The following is a 19,474-nucleotide window of genomic DNA, read 5'->3' on the forward strand; positions in this document are numbered from 1 at the left end:
GTGCCAAATGAACTGCATCGATCTCGTGGGTAGCTCCCCTTCTCCATTCACCCGATCCCACTTCACAGGCAGTAGCAGTGCTTGCTGGTGCATTATCACAAATCTACAAATAATGTCACCTCTTTCCCTCCCCGTCTCTCTGAATAATCTATCAAAGGACAAGCTGGGTGACATTTGCATCTGAGTGCTGTCTAAGCACGTTTCCTCAGTCTCTTTTTAAAAGACTGAGCGGAGAAGCTCTGCGGTCTAATGATTTGGATGACTGCGCTGATCAAATGTGAATACGCATGCTAGGAACCAGTTTATATTGCACTGTGATCAGCAATCAGTGTTTCCCCTCCCATCTTTGAACACTGAGTTTCCAGTGATGAAGAGATTTAACACACATTACTTTTGTCTTAGTTATTTTGGAATTTCTCAGGTGTTGTAACACTGTTCAATTCCTCAACTGATGCATCTGTTGCATATTGTGTGTAGAGGAACTGCGATTTTTTTTTTTTTTTTTTTTTTTTGCTTTTGTGAGAAAACTGTTTCAAGCTTAGAGCTGCAAGTCGCTTAAATAAAATGTATAAGCGTCTTTAAAGCTATCTTTCCTCCTAACTTTTCTGGTCCATTCTCCTACTGCATGCAAAAACACAGACCAGAACAGTGACTGTAAAGTAAAACTTATTTTTTTCATCACCTATCAGTTGGATGAAAATTTTTGGAGTCTTTTCGGATGTGGAGGTTGGCAAGCTGTCAAAGAGTAGTCTTGGAAACGAGTGGTGTGGATTTGTGTGAGGATGAACCAGACAAGATTTACTTTGAAACCACTTTTGGTCTAAAGGCATTTCCACAATTTCTATAGGCGCTCTCATAAGTCATAATGTGCTTATAGACTGATTGGCCACTTTATTAGGTAAATGTGTTCAACTGCTCGCTAACGCAAGTATCTATTCATCCAATCACATAGCAGCCACTCAGTGTATTAAAGCGTGTACACATGATCAACGATGACCTGCTAAACTTTAAACCAGGCATCGGCAACCAGGCTGGGATTTTCACACACAACTATCACAAAGGTTTACAAAAACATGGCCTGAAAAAATTCTTTGCAATTCTTTGTGACAATGCCTTATTGATGCAAGGGGTTGGGGGAAGAATGGCAGCAGTTGTATTGGTCGCCACTCCTGTTGGCTAAGAATGGGAAACAGAGACTACACTTTGCAGTAGGTCACTGGACAGAAGATCTGAAAAATGTTGCCTGGTCTGGTGAGTCTTGATTTGTGCTGCCAACATTCAGATGGCAGGGTCAGAATTTGGTGCAAAGATGAAAGCATGGGTCCGTCCTCCCTTGTATCAATGGATCAGGCTGGTGGTAGTGTTGTAATGTTTGTGTGGGGCCCTTAGTCCCAGCTGAGCAGTTTAAACCCCACAGTCTGCCTGAGTATTGCCCCTTTATCACCACAGTGTACACATCTTCTGATGACTGCTTCCAGCAGAATAAAATACTATGTGGCAAAGCTGAGATCATCTCAAACGGGTTTCTTGAACATGACGGTGACCACTGTAATCAAATGTCCTCCACAGTCACAGATCTCACTCCAGGTGAGCATTTTTTGAATGTGACAGCAGATTCACATCATGGATGTGCAGCTGACAAATCTGCAGCAACTGTGTGATGCTGTCATGTCAACAGGGACCAAAATCTGCAAGGATTGTTTCCAGCACCTTGTTGTATAATTATAATTTGCAAGCACCAATTTGTTCTAAAACACTGTGTGCAAAGATAATTTTGCTATGACCACATCAGAAATAAATAAATACAGTTAACAATGAGTTCATATAATTTGATCCCAAAGTCAGCTCAAAGATGTTTTTCTTTAAAATTAATCTTCTCAATATTAATCTGCAATGCACTTTACATATAAATAAATTAAGCAGCTAATGTTTCTTGAGCCGCTGAGTTTCATCCTGTCCTCTGCTCTGGTGCCTACCTGCCTGGGGAAAACCCCACCAGCTGGCAAAGTAGCTGCCCTGCACCAGTAACAACTGAAGTTTGACTTTTTAAATTTACTTTTTAATTGATTGGCCAAGCACCACATTACAGCTGAACATAAAGGAGGAGAAACAGGAAAAAAAATGATTTTTTTTTTTTTTTTTAAACTAGGCATTTCTTCTCTGCTGTTTGAACGATGTACACATAAGAGCAGTCAGCACTGAGAGTTGTAAGACTTTAATTAAAATAATGGTTGTGGGTTTGCAGGGATCATGTGTTATATTAAATTGTCACAGAAAAGGCAAAGAGTTTGCAGACTGCTGGGAATTTCAGACCAGAATTAAGAGATCTGGAAGGAGAGAAGAGCAATGAGGCTAAACAAGTTATGGAAGATGCCAAAAGGGATGCAGGGAGGAAAAAATGAATTGGCATAAATGAACTGAGTGTCAGAGTGATAGTTCAGTTTGTTATCAATAGATGCAAAGTTTTTAAGACATAATTGTCACCACTGTACAGACACACAGCGCAAAAGCGTGATATTGGAAAGACTGAAAACAGACATTCTCTTAATGAGTAAAAACCTGTAAGAACACCAAACAGAATCAAAGATCAGAGAGAAGAGAGTTCATGGTTTCATTGCTGGTTTCTCCACCATCTTTATTTCATGAGATGTCCTACAATTACTGCAATTTCATGGCGTGCCAGGTTGTTCTGAAGGACTGGAGTAGTTGTTGCAGATGAATTGTTTTAATTGTTTTAACGTTGTTGGAATTGTGAGGGTGAAATGTTAGGAGTTCACATTTAGTTTACTTCAGTTCAAACTTTTGGACAACTCTTTCCTTTGTCAGCATCAAAGGAGGCTTATATATAAATAAGCGGAGGAAGTTATAGGGGAATGGAGACGTAACAGAAGCTTTTTATTTGCTTTTGTTGCAGAAGTGTGTGTTCTGCCATGGAAAGGTTGCTAGTCAGAACCGCGGCGCCTGCATCCAGTGCACGTATGAGAGCTGTGCAACATCCTTCCACGTCACCTGTGCCCAAATCGCCGGAGTAGTCATGACACCCGCTGACTGGCCCTACGTGGTGTCTGTCACCTGCCACAGGCATAAAAAGGTCACTCCAAAGGTAAGTGCAAAACCAGGAAAATTGGTCAGTTATTAAAGCTGTAGATTTTAACCCTGGAGAACCCATGGGGTCAATTTTGACCCCATGGGGTCAATTCTGACCCCATGGTTTCCCTAGAAAACCAATGGGGTCGGCTCTGACCCCATGGGTTCTCCAGGGTTAAAAAAGGTTTTGTAAAATTACTGTCACAAGTCCGATATTGAAATATTTTTCTGTTAATCATTCTTCAGGAATAGCTGTTTGATTTAAAAACAATAAATATTCAGTTTTTTCTATAAACTGAATATAACAAGTGTTAGGCTTTGTTTTTTGCTTAAAAAATGTGTCGTGGAATTATTTTGTTTTTGGGGGGAAAAAGAAATCACACTGATGACGTGTAGAAGTCTCAAAAACATTCAAAGCACATGTATCAAATATGATATTATTGACTTTAGAGGGTTAATGAGTGTAAGGGCCACACTGACTAGCATGTTGCACCATGTGGCACAGTGGGTTTTAAATGCACTGTCTGTATTTCTAAAGCACTGTTGGCATGTGTATTTCTGGAAATTCTTTGTTCAAAGGGCAACATATATATGGAGACGTTTGCTGCCCTTTATTGCATCGATATTTAATGCTAAAAAAAATAGCATGTCTTATTTTTTGTGCTTGGTTATTGAAATGTGTTTAGAAAACAGTGTAATAATTGTGAAACTAACCCCAGGTGTGAGCGCTGTTTGGGTATTGCACGTCATTATACCCCGTTTCATAAATCTGACCCTAAGTGGTTTAAAGTGCCACACGAGGAGAAAAAGTCATAAAGACGACGCTCTAATTATAAGAGCTCCATAATGACAGACGAATAGGCCTCTGTAGAAATGTTCTCATGAAAAAGTTATGTATGAACTTGACTCGGAGTGATTTTAACAAACACTTTGGTTTTACACTAAATACACTTTAAGCAAAAGGTTTCACTTTTTGGAATAATGACAGAACACACAATGTGTTCCTGCTGAAATAAGCCACATATTTCCAATTAACCCCCCCCCCCTCTTTTTTTTTTTCTTTTCTTAAGCCTCGACCAACACCCAAAGGCCCACAAGAGCCAACCCTTGGGCAAAGGGTGATAGGTCGCAACGCCGACTCCTGGTATTACCACTGCACCGTCATTGGCATGGCCAGACAGACGTTCTACGAGGTCAACTTCGACGACGGCTCATACTGTGACAACTTGTACCCGGAAAACATAATAGTGAGTTCTCTCGGAGTCAAGGCAGACACCTACATGCGTGCAATCGACACGGGTTAAAAATAATCTCCTTTTTAAATAGCTGAAAGAAATATCCTAGCAACTGTTACATGCTTTTGTAACTTGAGAATCTGAACAAATGAAAATGTAATGACTGAATGTAAACTCGCATAACCTTTAATGAGTCAGTGCTGTAAGTTATGAACAAACATGACTTTTAATAACGTGAAATCTGCTGAGAAACTTGATCAAATTTAACTTTAAAATCAATTGTGTGTTACCTACCAGAACAAGCTGTTTGAATTGCAGAGAAATGAAAAAGTCAACCCACATTTAATAACAGCAACCAGATGAAAATGTTACCCTCAGACTTTATTAACTAAATTCTTGTTAGTAAAATGTAACATGAAGATGTTTTGAGCACATTTTTTTTCTTCTTTCGCTCATCCTTCCCGCTTCTTCAGAGTCATGACTGCCTGCGCAGTGGCCCTCCTGAGGTGGGAGAGCTTGTTGTGGTCGGCACACCCGAAGGCAAAATCCTCAACGCTTCCTTTGTCAAACAACATATCCACAAACTCTACCAGGTAAGGGAAACACAACACGAGCCCTCACATCTGCTAGAGTTTGGAGCGTGTGTGGCTGTAGTTTGCATCATTCATAGATAAACTTGTGATGTTGTTTCTTAATAACTGAGTGCACAAGAAAATAAGTCGGATTTCTGAGATGCTGCTGTTCAAACACCTGCATTTAATCTCCTGTGTGTGTGTGTGTGTGTGTGTGTGTGTGTGTGTGTGTGTGTGTGTGTGTGTGTGTGTGTGTGTGTGTGTGTGTGTGTGTGCGCATGTTTAGACATTTATGAGGACAGAAAATTGGCATGCTACTATACTTGCAGGGACCAGCACTCACTCATGCACAGTGCCGGTCCCCATAAGTTTGAAGGCATTTTTGACACTCAAAATGTGGTTTAAGTGTCAGGGTTACAATTAGGTTATGGTTAGGATTAGGCATTCATTTTTTTTAGGGTTAGGGTTAGGGTACATGGCTAGGGGAAAGCATTATGTCAATGAGATGCCCTCACTAAGATATGAAAACGTGCGTGTGTGTGTAAATGTATAAACCTTTCCAAGTCAAACCAGACTGTGAAAATCATCTGTAAATAAAGCTTTAAAGCTTGGCTGCAGCGCAAAAAAATAAAAATCGACTGTTAGGTGAGGACTGTGAGCATGGGCATCATTTTCCATATTTTATCTGATGCTCTTCTGCAGCATGACTCAAAAGTGACTGAACCTGTGAACTTTGGGATGTTCTGTGTAATGGTTTTGCCACCCTCTGCTTTGGCTGTCGATTCTTGGAGATTCAGTGTGCAAGAAGCCAGACGGCCCTTCTAGATTATGGTGGAGCGTTTTGACTCAGGCATTAAAACATAAAAGTGGAGAGATCTCAAATCACTGCTACTTTAAGGGAAATTTATAGGGCAAAGCTGCAGAGCGCTTACAAAGTGGAAAATGTGGGATCGAAGACGATTGTTGGGACAAGAGCGAGCGCATCCTGAAATGTACTTGGACACAAACACATGGGAAAGTGAGGTTGTTTGATTTGAGCCATGACGCTGATTTTGGGAGTGCATCCATGAGAGCTCATCTGAGTGACTTGCAAATAAACAGTGTTTATGGGGAATGCATCCAGTCGCTTCACTTTCTGAGTTTAAGGAACTCTTAAATGGCTGATCTAGGGTGGTTTATATTTACTGCAGATGTTTGCATCAGACACATGTTTACAGGGTTATAACATCTGTTAATACACCACCACAGACATCACATCATTTATCACCACTTTTCCAAATCCCTTTTGACAGAATCATTCAGTTTTGTATCTTTCCACGCTCTTTTCACTTCTCCATGTTAACCCGCTGGCTGCAGCACCGAGAGCCCTCTCAGAGATGAGAGTACAGCTGTGATTAGCTAAAATCACGCCTCCACTTGATCACAGAGTCGGTGCCACAACCCTGACCTTGCTGCCCCCCCCTCTCGCTCCATATAAATATATATAATTTTTTTAAAATCTACATTTACATTTAAAGTGGTTAACTGAAGCTCTTATCCAGTCAGTGAGCAGCTTTAGGGGTCAGAGTCATGGTCAAGGACATTTTGACTGAAGCACATGGTTGTTGATGGAACCATTTGTTATGCCTGAGATCCAACCGGTGACTGTCTGGGTGCAAGTTTTGAATTTTCAGTGTGCTTTATCAGTGATTTGTCCTTTTTTTTACCTCCTGGTTTAGCCTCTAATAATTTGATATATTTTATTCATTTTTTTAAAATCTGCCTGTGTGTCCTCTGCACTTACAGGTACAAATATTGAAAGGGTTGGTTGGTTAATCCATTGTGGGTGTTATCTGTCCAGGTTGAGTTTCAGGACCAGAGTCAGTTGATGGTCAAGCACTCGGAGATCTTTCAGCTGAACCAGGAATTACCCAAAAGGGTCAGAGCTCGCCTGGTGAGTGTTTTACTCAAACTTTAAAATAAAACTAAATTAGCTGTAGATGAAACAACTGGTACTTGAAAAGTGATTTCTGTGTTCCCCGTCTAAGTCTGTACCGGTCTGTTCTCAGGCTTTACCTGGAACACAGGAAGAGGTTCCCTCAGTGGACGAAGCCCAAGCAGCCAAACGGCGCCGCCTGCCCCCGGCTTTGCCCCCTCCAGGCCCTGCCCCTGCCAATATCCCCATGGAGACAACCAACGCAACCCTTTGCCCTCAAACTAAAGCTCCAGTAACAAAGCCAGCACCAGAAAATCACAGTATTGGTACACAGCCAACCTCACAACCTCTGTCCCAGCCCCCAGTGACCCAGCAGGATGCTCCTGCCCCAACTAGCGGTATTCAAATGGACGCTGAGACCCCAATGGACACCGGTGTCGCCCTCACCGATCCTTTAACAGGGTCACCTCTCACATCGGATCCCCTCTTGAGTTCAGAGTCTGTCCCTTTTCAGTCCACCTTAAACTCTGATCCCCTGCTGTCTGTCCCGTCCCCGCCTCCCCCTCAAGCTCAGCACATGTCCGACAGCTACACGCCCAGCAGCGGCTACGTCTCCTATATGAAGACACTCCTCCATTCTCATTTTCCTCAGGAAGATGGCCCCGAACCCTTGTATTAAAACTCCACTATATTATTACTCAGCCGGTGGAGGCTGAGCCAATAGGAAGTAAGCTAATGGTGTTGGATTTTACTGAGTGCTGTATTAATGGACAACTTATATCCTCCACTGGCTCTGAGAGCTCAGAGCAGGAGCAGGAAAAGACACGGACATACGAGCACTCTTTTAATGCATGTTACTTTTCTATTTTTGAGTTAATGTGTCTGCAGTGGTGCTTTAGCCTGCTCTGAAGCAGCAGCTAAAGAGGACAAGGCTTTTTTTAACATTATTATGATTATTATAATGTTGGGTATTTTCTTTTTTTTCTTTTTAAATACAGATTTCCTTTTTTGTTCTCAATCAGCTGCTGTGCTTTATTTTCCTCCATAATGGGATAAGTCTCTGGGTGGCATCAACCTCCATACCTCGTTGCATTAAATCAATAACAGCACACTCCCATTTTCTTTCTACAGGAAGCTAATTATTACGAGGGCCTCTCAGCTTTGGGGCTCCGGTGGACTTTAAACTCTCACTTCTTTAAAAAAAAAAAAAAAAAAAAAAATCAAATAACCAGCAACAAGATATCTATTTTTCAATCCAGCCACTCATGGCTTTGAAACTGTGTGGCGGAACAAAAGTATCACATTATCCATCTGCAGGATCTTTTCACGAGGGTGTTTTCTTGTTGGCTCACAAGAGGTAAATGGAGAAATGGGGTTTAAAACACAAAAAACACACAAAAAAAGAAGTGTATTGTAGCGGGAACTCAGTATTTAAATGTCTTAGTCAAATATTGAAAGAATTATTTGTAATAGAACAAACATGTTGAATGCAAACACTAGTAGACTTGTCTGCAGGATGCATTAAAATTTTGTGAAGATGTGTCACAGTAGTCAACAGATGTGAACTTTATGTATTGACGTCATTTGGCGGCTCCTCTTTTTACACCAAAACGTTCTCAGGGTTCCTACATGTGGGAAATAAATAATGTTTCAACATCCGAGTCTTCACGTTAAGAGCATACCCGATACACCTGCTTATTGTTATCTTCGCATTTGCTCCCGTTAAAGGTTCGACTACTATACCGAGTGAGATCTGTTTACTGTCACACTATCGCCTTTCGGCACACCAACTAGGCAGAAGAGTTCAGTCAGTTTTAAAGAAGGAAGGTTTGAAAAAAAGCACGTTATGTAGGAACCCTTAAATCAGGAAATATTCTACCCTTCTTGGTTTAAACTGTCTATGTATATATACAAATTAATATGGTAAAATGTTATCTGTTTTTCTATTACTGTACTGTATCTTTTCTGTGTTCATTTGCCGAACTGCATTCACAAACTTGGCCGATCTCAAATATTAATACCTTTTAATTTTGGCAGGTTTATGCCAGCATATTACATGAGTTTGTACTGATAACTACGTGTGTTTTCTTTTGTTTGTTTGTTTTTGTTACTGTTTGTGCAACAGAGGTGCTACATATATAAAACTACTGATGAACTGACCCCCCTCCCTCCACAACACTGTCACCTTGTATATACCACAGGCCTTGTATTGTGAATCAAATTTGTAAATGGCACGCTTTCCTTTTTCCCTTTTTCCCTTTTTCCTGTCACACGAAACAGATGTTTCTGTATCCAAATTAACTCCATGAAGAAAATTTGAATTCATTGGGATTAAAGTTGGTTGTGAGTCGCCAGCTCTTTGTGATTTGTGCATTTGTAGAGATTTAAAAAGTATATTGTAGGTTAGACCAACTATTAAGATTAAACTGATGAGCTGCTAACACCTTCCAGTTATCAATTGTACTGTCCTAACCCTAACCCCCTAAAATGGATGCTCAACTGTTTCAGATTAGTTAAGTTGCATATACATTGACGGGTGGTCAATGTATATGCAAATATATTCACTGGTCACTTTATTAGTTACACTTGTAAATGCAAATATTTAATGAGCCAGTCAGTTCAAACTGAGTATCAGAATGTGGCAGAAAGGTGATTTAAGTGATTTTGAACATGGCATCCTTGTTGGAGTATTTCAGAAACTGCTGATCTGCTGGGATTTTCACACACAGGGTTTACAGACGAGGGTCAGAAAAAGAGAAAATGTCCAAGTTGAACGGCTGATGTCTGGGTGAAAAGGATTCGGACGACAGACTATTGGAAAAAACAGAGTTTGATGTAAACAACATGAAAGCATGGATCCATCCTACTTGAGTATTGTTGCTGACCATGTCCATCCCTTTATGACCACACTATACCCATCTTCTGATTTTGGCTTCTAGCAGGATAACAAAGCTCACAAAGTCATCTCAGGTTTCTTGACATGACAATGAGTTCAGTGTACTCAAATGGCCTCCACAGTCACCAGATCTCAATAGAGCACATTCGGGACGTGGTGAAACGGGAAGATTGACATCATGGATGTGCAGTTTGCAAGGAGCAACTGTATGATGCTGTCATGTATTTAAGCGCTAAATCTCTGAGGAATGTCTGCCTGTTAAATCTGTAGCACAAAGAATGAAAACGTTCTGAAGATGAGTCCAACCCAGGGCTAGCAGGGTGTACCTAATAAAGCGTCCAGTGAGTGCAGTTATTAGTCGTTTTATATAATATGGGCCCTCCATATACATGCAAATATATATTTCATTTAGTATATTTATATTAGGGGGAATTCCAAATTGACAGTAGTGCAGAGTAATAAGAATACCTCTATTATAACTCTTGTATGAGAATTGAAAAGCCTGATGGCTGTGGGTGAGAATGATTTTTGGTATCTTTCTGTTTTACAAGTTTAACGTGCAAAAAAAATGGCACTCAGAAAGGGAACCAAGCATAACAAACAAATGCAATTAATTAAACATACAAGATCCAGATACTTGAAGTAAACCAATAAAGACAAAAACAAGCGAGCTCAGTGCTTGGTAATGTTGCGTATTGCACTGCTGAGAGAGATATATTTAATTTTCTGGAAACTCAAGTCTCGGACAGATTAGGATGTGAGCAATTTAAATCATTTATGTTGCTTCACTTCACCTTCACTCCCAGTTATACAACAAGCTCCAATATTTGCAATGCTGACTACAATGGCCTAATACAAGCTAAGATATGAAGGTACTGGCTTCTTCGGATTAATCTGCATCACTGTGCAGATCTAGTAATATTTTTTTGCCATAGTACACCAACTGTCAGCGCCTCCAACACTTACCAATTCACTAGCTGGGACCACATCCTCATTTTAGGCTTGACAGCATTTCTAGTAGGTAGTGGCATATGGCTTAAACATGAATTGAGGCTCCGGTTTGAGGAAGGCCTCAGAGGGGACTGACGGCGGCACCCGGGCCGTGAAGATCCCCAAAGGCTTCCCCTCCAGTAATAACTGTACGTGTTGCAAAAATATAACTTGTAGGCAGGCTTGCAATTATAAGTGACCTGTGACCTCAATTGAGTATTCAGGAATTCCACTGAGTGGAGTGGATGGGTTGGTAAGGAATGGCTGGAGAGGAGATCAGAAGAAATTCCAGATGGCAAGAGACCTTGATAGAGGAATGAGGGGAACCTCAGTCAGGTAGTGACGTAGCTTGACTGTGAACAAAAGCTCTGGTGGTGAAGCATGCTGGGATTTTTGAGGCTCGAGATAATGGCACGATGGCTCATAAAGGCTTAAGTGTGAGTTTGTCTCGAAGTAGAAGATGGAGAGGGGGCTGCCTGGCTGGTTAGTTTACTTTGGGTAAGGCAACGATAACTACTGTGTAGATTTCAGAAAAAAACAAAGGTTTCTTTGGAAGCAAACATCAATTTGGAAGAACGAATAGAGGGGAACCACCTTCCACTATGATAACCCCCAAAATCAGCAGGGTGTAGAACTTCAGGCCATCGAACGGGATGGCTGAACCTCATTGAAGATGATGCCATTTGGGATGGCAAGGAGATGTTGCCAGAACCTCATTTCAGCTTGGAAGAGCTGTACTGAAGGAGAGAGTTTAGGTGATGGTAGTGAGAGCATGTGAGAAGTGAAGGTACGCCTCGGGGAATTATGCACACGGCGGAGTTCAGATGTCCTAAAAGGAGGCACAGCTGTTATTTGTGTGAGAGAGCAAAAAACAGAGAAGCCTGTAACTGGAAAATGTTGATGGTTTGTGGAGGCATGCTGGACAGGAATGGCCAACTCAACAGAAAGGGCTACGGTCCAGTCTGAATCCTTAAAGAAAGAATATTTTCGGAGACTCTGCTTGAGCTGTTTGTTTTGCTTCTGGTCCAGTTGTTGCTGACACCGATGGTCTTGTTGCTCCCAGTGACAAGGATATGTGTGAATATCCTGGTTGCACATTGCTAAGTGCATTTGTTCTGGGTGAGCTGGGTCATGTGTGTTCTGAACCAGCTGATTGTGTTAAACTGGCCGCATTAAAGATTGACTCTGTTCCTGAGCCAGTCCCTCCAAAGACTCTGTTTAGCTGCCCAGAGCCTGCTTTGTCTTAAACTAAGTCTTGTACCAATGTGCAGTCAACTTTGAGGGACTGTTACTCTCTCTTGGACTGTTAAAGACTGTTGTGCCCCCTTGCCTGCACCTGTAAAAACTGTTTCTTCTCCTGTAGTAATCCCTGAGCCTGGCTAAGGCCCAGCTGCTCCCTGCCTCTGACCTGGCAATCTCCTGCAACCATACCCCCCCCCCCCCCCCCCCCCCCCCCCCCCCCCCGCCCGACACAAGACAAATGGGTAACAAAATAAAACACATTACTTCTTTCTGTGGTTTAACATGGCGTGTCAGACTATTACTTGGCTAGGAAACCAGTTCAGAGATCTCGTCTTCACTAGCTCTGCTAAGAGCTGCAGTGTCATATTTGTTGGAGACACCTGGTGCAGTGGTATAATTTGTCCTGCACAGCTGTCAGCAAAAAGTGAGTTTTGCCAAAGTGTAAGAGCGTTGAGATCGAGGTGTATTTGTAAGCTCGACACTGTCCTCTCTTATGAGTTTGCTCTGGTGTTTCAGCAGTGGATTACTTTGTGCAAACTTTGACTGTAAAGAGAAAAAAAGCTGATGCAAGATGTGACAGAGCATCTGTAAATGTAAGAAACGGGATGAGAGGGAGAAATAAAAACAGTCTGGTAAAATATTCATTGATTGAAAAGGGTAATTTCTCAACGTCCAGTATCTCATGTAAGTAGAGAAATGAAACCCTTAAATGAACGAAGCTTTTTGCACAGATTTGCACAAATGTTATCTCGGAAGTTTGTAATTATTTAATGTAAATTAGAATTTTACAATTATTTATTCCAGCCTTCAGAGAGTCCTGATTTAATGTGACTGGAAGCCAACTAAAGAGATACACAGTGTAGACTGTAAGACTACGGGCTGAGATAGTGCCAGATTCGGCATGGCATTGGCCTTACAGCTGTGATGCGTTCCCCCCATTACAACCTCAAGAAACCCAAGTTTTTCCTGTTGATTCAAGCAGTAATGGTGAAAATTAATTAAAGCCATTGGGGTTGCCCCGGCTCTGTGGTCTGTGGTCACGACCTTCTGCCACCTCCTCAGATGAGGAGATTTTAAAAGTTCCAATAATTGGCAGTGCAAACACCAGCGCTGTTTATTCCTCACTGCAGCGGCTTGCTGGCAGGAATCCTAGCTCCTCACATTAAGCACACAGCAGGGAAACATGTTTTTGCCGCTTCCTCACTGGGTTATTTTTAGATGGTATTTGTAATTAGCAGGAATAACCATCCAGACCAGAATCTACCTCTGAATAAGAATTCTGCTGTTTCCCCCTTTCCTTTCCTTTCTTTTCTTTTTTATAAAGAAGAATATATTACTCTGTCAGGGAGCCTGAGTCATGGATAAGGCGCACTAGCTTTGTGCTTTCTTGTATTTTGGTGTGGCTGTTCATGTCTCCCTGCAGGCAGTTTTCCACCAGAAGGATCTGCATGCGAAGGTTTGCATGTAGCGGTGTTCAATATTGAGATTTTTTTCTGCTTTTTTGCAACATCAACACGTGAAGGTCAAAAGGTAAGTCAGGTAATCCTGTTTAACACGAACTGTCCCATGCAGCTATGCAAAAAAAAGGTGAGCAACATTGAAAAAAACAAAAACAAGCTAAGACTCTGAAAAGTAAGAGGGAGTAGAGAGGCCTCTGCACAAAGTGTCCTTTAATGTCAGGGGCGCACGCAGCCACTTATCAGGGAGGCTGAATGAGGTGTACACATGCTCTCAAATCCACCTTGAGGTATTCAAAATTTGTGCTTTCTTTGTGAACACACTAGCCTTAGAAACACTCTCAGCTTGTTATGAGTTAGGTGCTAAATTTTTCCATTCCTTTTACCTGCAGATCTTTAAATCTGTTTCCAAGAGCTGCTTACCAAAGATCACAGAACATTTTTTCAATCGATTAGTGAATGAGCAAAACGAAGTGGCAGGTGGTATCCTGAAAATTTAGTAAACTGCTCCTCGTCAGTGTGTAATTTCCAAATCCATCACAGCAGAAGTGCAGAGCGGGGCTCTTACTTGTTGATTGTGCAGACCTGAATGTTTTTTTTCTTCTCACATTGACGTCAGCACAGCTTTTGTAAAAGAAAATGACATCACGTCACAAGGATAAAAATACACCTCTGACACAACGGGACCAGCACAACCTGTTTTTAAAACACTGTTGGTGCACTAACAAGATTCCCTTTGACTCTTCAGTGTTAAAAGCTTCTGAATTTCAAAGAAGCCCAAATGGTGAGAGGATAGAAGTGGGGAGAGGGAGAAGGTCACCGAAAGAACAAGAAATCTGTGTCTCATGGACAAATCGTTAATGTGGGCACAAGCTCTCTCCCTTTCTTGCACACACACACAGACAGACATGCAAACTTGCTTTACCCCTGCTCGCTGTGCGAATGCCAAGTCTGCATTGCCCTCGCTGGATCAGGGTGGCCATTAACATTCTGAAGTGCCTGCCGTGTCTTTGCAGAGGAACTGGGGATGTGCCAGCTTGGCAATTACTTTAACAACTCTAGAGTTTGATTTCTTTATTCAGTTGAACCCAGCCAGGGGTAAAACTGAGGAGAACAAAAAAAGGAGGAAGAGCACTCTAAAGGACAAAAGTTTATGCCGACCCATCTGTAGTTGAGCACAAAACTTTTGGTCTTTTAACGTCGTCTAGCGCTGTAGCTACAAGGGTCTCGGGGACAATATGTATTCTTGAGGGTGGAAAAGCCACACGCGCCTGAAAAGCCGTTTTAGTGTCCTTCAGGATGACATCAAAACCTCTAACCTGCTCAGTGACTATCAGACAGCTAAATGGCTTACATGGAAATTAAAATCCGTGAATGCACTGGGATCTAATTGCAGATGGAAGTGGAAATTATGTTGACAAGCTGGTTGATATGACAGGCTCCATTATAGCCTTAAGCTTTTATTACATTTCTGCCTAGTAAATCACATCACTGAAGCAGTATTACCATAATGACTTAGTGGAGCTCAATCTGTCAGCTCTGCCCCTTGTTTAAGGGGATATGACTGAATTATTGCAGGTGAGGTATATTTATGCACTCCTCCAGTTGCCAGAGACTTTACAGTAACATAACTGTTACTAACCCTAACCCTGTCTTGTAAACATCAAAAACGACACATCCTTCCAAATAATCTGCCTGGCAAGAAAGCGCTGTTTTAAAACAATCGGCTGAATTTAAAGGGTTAATTTCCCTGCCGTTCATGTTTAAGCATCTCTAAGGCTCCACTGTTATTGACACAGTAGGTTTGCCTGCTGTGCTTCATTTATCAACAAGGAATAGCAGAAAAGCATTAATGTGTTTCAGCCTTGTAGAGAGTGATCATCAAGGCGGCTGCGCTCATGGGATGTTTAAAAGAGACAAAACCCAGCCAAATATTGAATCAGTGTAGTTACACCATGCTATCTTGCACACATTGTGCCGTAACTTTTTATGGTGACATTTAATAGGACTGAATTAGTTGGTGCAGGAATCTCTGATCACAGTGACATGCTTTTGATCGGTTATTGTGCAAGGTATAACAGCTTTGGAGTTGTGTTTGAATAAATAGGGTTTTTGTTGTTGTTTTTTTTAATAGTTGAAGCCGATTCTCTAATTGTGACCGCAGGAGTTAAAAAGTGATTATTTTTGGAGGGTGCACGCCTTTGACTCTGTAAATCTGGGATTGGAAAATACACTTAGGAGCTCAGCAGAAGTCTGAGCTCCTAAGTGTATTTTTTACAGGTCAAGTTCTTCAAAGTTGAGGGGACTGTCTCCATATTTGGGTCAATTACTTAACCTGAAGCACATTAACAATAATAGAGAGATGATTGCCTCCTTTTAATTCAACATGGCATGCACTTATGTTACAGGTAAATGACAGTCCTGATGCTGCACTCTTCTGTACAGCGTAGAAATGAAACAGCCAGTTGCAGAATACATTCAGTTTTCTATAAGTCATGTTATATTTTATATATATATATATTGACATCTGCCAAACCACAAAATGTGAATAGTCACAAATGTTGTGGCTTACACAGAAGTGATAGTGGAGATATATCCAGGTTCTGCATTTTGTATTTAGTTGTTGAAATGAATGTTGCCCATGCAATGAAAAACAAGTGAAGTGAAGACAGGTTAAGCTATTAAGTTAGCCAGTAAGTCAAGACTAAACAAATTAAATATTTCTAAATAAACAAAGCTAGACTGAATTATAAATGACAATAAAATCTCTGCCAGATCTGTCAAACAGATGTATTGTGTTATAAAGATTTAACAGTATGAAAGATTACCAGTCTGTTAGAGAAGGTCCTCTGGTGTTTGTCCTGTAAGTGGTGCACAGGGTAGTCAGGATTATCCATGATGGATAACAGTGTGTTCAGTGACCTCCTCTCCATTACAGCTTCAAGTTTGCATCTGTTTACAGAGCCAGCCTTCCTTTATTCAGTCTGTCAGAGCATCACCAGCTCTGATGCTGCTTCCTCCAGCAGACCAGCAATGCACACTAGGCTCGCTGTAGCTGAGCACCAGAAAACTCCATCATTTTTGTGCACATGTTAAAAGATCTTAGATTTCTTCACTTTGTGCATACATCCTCTGTGTTGGTCCATCAGTTCACAACTTGTACTCTTCCACCAAGACAACATCCCGTCCTGGGACAGCCACACGCCCTGCAGTTGCCCTTGTTCTTCTGAAGTCAATCACCACCTCACTGGTCTTATTCACATACAAACCTCTTCACAAAAACATCCACTACATCCAATGCACTTCTCCTCCTGAACATCACCCACACTTCCAGCTACTGTACAAGTACTGTACAGAGTATTTCTGTTACTTTCTATTATTTATATTATCATATTTCTGTTAAATCAGCACCTAAGGAAACAACACTCTTTACCACCTTTCTTTTCTTTTTTTAGGAGAAATAGTGATCCATCACTCCACATTAAAATCATTGCCAAGGCTCAGTGAAACTGTTCAGGCACCATGTAAATGACCTAACACCTAAAGTGCTTTACTTTGGTTTTTCCGTTAATTTATTTCTCATCTGTGCATATCTGTGTAGGTGCCACAATGTATAAAGTATACATTTCATTAAAATCCAAAGTGCCACAATTCTTTTTTATTTGATAAATGATCGTGGGGGTCTCGTTTGTCTCTGCCCTCTACAACATAAACCAACATCAGTTTACTGTATAATGGCACTTCAAACACACTTTCAAAAGTGTTGAAGATTTATGTATCACAGTGCAGGACTCAGGGTATAATAGGTTTGACTTGAAAGAGAGTAAGAGAAATGGAGACCACCAATGGAAACACACCAGGGTTCAAATAGTGTTCACACAGGAAAGGGTTGTCCAACAATATCACTACTTCACTGCCTTTAACGGGCACATTAAAGTCAATGTTTTTAAAGTTGTGTATTTTACTAAAATAAACAAAAACAAAAGTGATTTCTGCAAAATATTTGTCTGTTTTTAACTGGTACACAGAGAAGGGACCATTGTCACGTTCTGGTGTGTGGTGAATGGAAAGAGAGGACTCAAACACCAGACTGCTGAGAAAGTGCATGGGGTTTATTGACTGAACTGATCATAAATGACTGAATGACGGGAAAAACACACAAGGAGTTGTCGACGACTGAGAGAAACTGACGGCTTAAGTAGACTAGAGAATAAGGATTGGAAACAGGTGAGAACACAGCTGGAATTAATCCAACTAGTGGAACAGTGGAAGTAAAACTACACATAATGCATACAGACTAAAGGTTCACAATAAAACAGGAACCATACAAGGGAAAATAAACAGTGACTGTATCTACTCTGGTCAAAAAATCATCCACGCTTCGTACTGATGTCCACAATTCCCTTTTATTCCTCGCACAAACATGGATCACCGTGAAAACTAGAAGAAAGTAAAATAATATCAATAGTAGATATGACATCCATCTCAGACACTTATTTCTTTTAACAAAGTGCACAAGTGTCTAGTGATGTGTTGGTTGCGAACGAAACGGCTCTTAGAGCCGACTCTTTGAAGTGAACGACGGGAGCCGGCTCCTTATTGAGAGCCGTGTTTTGTTTTGTTTCTTCTTTCTCTCACCCTCACTCTCTCTCGCACTTTTTTTCCGCTTCACTCCTCACGCGAGCAGAGGGGGGAGGGGCGGTAGTTACACTCGCAGTAGCACAGGAACAGAGCCTGAGGGAAAGAGAGAGAAAGAGAGCCAGGAACAACAACAAGAAACAACATCGTCACATTAGAAAGGTATAGTAATCATCCACAACTATTTTCAGTTGCGGATGATAAAGGATTCAGAAAGTTTATTCATGCAGAGAATCCTATTTATGCAATTCCAAGCAGGAAAACACTCCCAAAAAACCATCCCAGGCCTATATGACAGAGAATGTGCATCTTCTTTTTGTTTTGCATATTTTAATTTATATTTTATTGTGTTGTGGTTTGCAGTGTTTTGTGTTGTTTCACTTTAAATTTGTTTAAAAGGAAAAAGCTGAAAATTTAAATAGTTAAAAGTTGAATGTAAATGGTTTTTGTATTTTATTAAAAGTATATTTATGGTGGCCCCTAGAGACAAAGCAGGTACAAACTCCAAAACACATTCTTTGTGTTTATTCTGCATTTACTTCATTATATTGCATAAATGTCGGTTACAAGCTTAAATATAAGGTTGAAAAGTAATTGGAACCAGGCTATTGATCAAGTAATTGCGATTAATCGCGATTAATTACAGAAAATTGTTAGATTAATTAGTTAATTTTTTAATTTATTGACAGCACTAATATATATATGTATATATATATATATATATATCTATTAGAGATGTGCAATGCAGCTGGTATTTGTATCTGTATTTGTATTTGTTGAGGGAGGAAAAGTATTTGTATTTGTATTTGTATTCGAGTAAAATTCAAAATAGACGTAAAAATCCAGTTTTTTTGCATTACACTTCTAATTAATGTTATAGTGTAAGTATTCTTTAATTATATCCATTATAATAATTATGGATATGCAATATTAGTTGATGTTTTTGCATAAATCCAGCAATGAACATGTAACAAGGAAACACATTGAAAAGAAAATAACAACAGCCATTGCCTCATCCATGGTTAAAACCAACAACTAATAAAATACCATTGTGAACATTATGAACCCCCCCACCACCCGTCCTTGTTGGAGGACGCTGAACAGACAGCAAAACTGACTTGCAGGGGCAGAACATGGCTGTGATGATGAATTGGTGCTGGTAGGGGGATTGGTGCTTGTGGGGGGTTGGCAGACAGTACCAGGGATAAGATGCTTTAAGTGCATGTGATTATGCATGAGAGATGTTTTCCATTTGGTTGACCAAATCCATGTGGGGAGTTTCAGCTAAGTTAATGAGTGACGGAAAGCTATGCTAAGGTTAACTAGCCTATAGCCTATATCTTGCTGTCTGCCAAAGACAGAGTAACAGAGTAACACCCACAAGTGCATACAGTTCGACACAACTACACAAGCATTGTTTTATCCTTTTAAACCGAACTTTA

General features: G+C 40.7%; 1 protein-coding gene across 1 annotated transcript in view; it reads left to right on the forward strand.

The window, feature by feature from the left end:
* kdm4b (lysine (K)-specific demethylase 4B) overlaps positions 1-9,163 on the forward strand; it is a 43,366-nt gene extending 34,203 nt beyond the window's left edge. The window contains exons 18-22 of the mRNA XM_063495157.2: positions 2,915-3,103; positions 4,158-4,334; positions 4,796-4,915; positions 6,735-6,827; positions 6,943-9,163. Of these exons, the coding sequence (XP_063351227.1) occupies positions 2,915-3,103; positions 4,158-4,334; positions 4,796-4,915; positions 6,735-6,827; positions 6,943-7,488 (1,125 nt within the window). The 3' untranslated portion in view covers positions 7,489-9,163. The remainder of the gene's footprint in view (positions 1-2,914; positions 3,104-4,157; positions 4,335-4,795; positions 4,916-6,734; positions 6,828-6,942) is intronic.
* Positions 9,164-19,474: the final 10,311 nt, after the last annotated feature.

This window comes from Pelmatolapia mariae, linkage group LG15 (genome assembly GCF_036321145.2).
Source record: "Pelmatolapia mariae isolate MD_Pm_ZW linkage group LG15, Pm_UMD_F_2, whole genome shotgun sequence".
In the NCBI taxonomy this organism is placed as follows: Eukaryota; Metazoa; Chordata; class Actinopteri; order Cichliformes; family Cichlidae; genus Pelmatolapia; species Pelmatolapia mariae.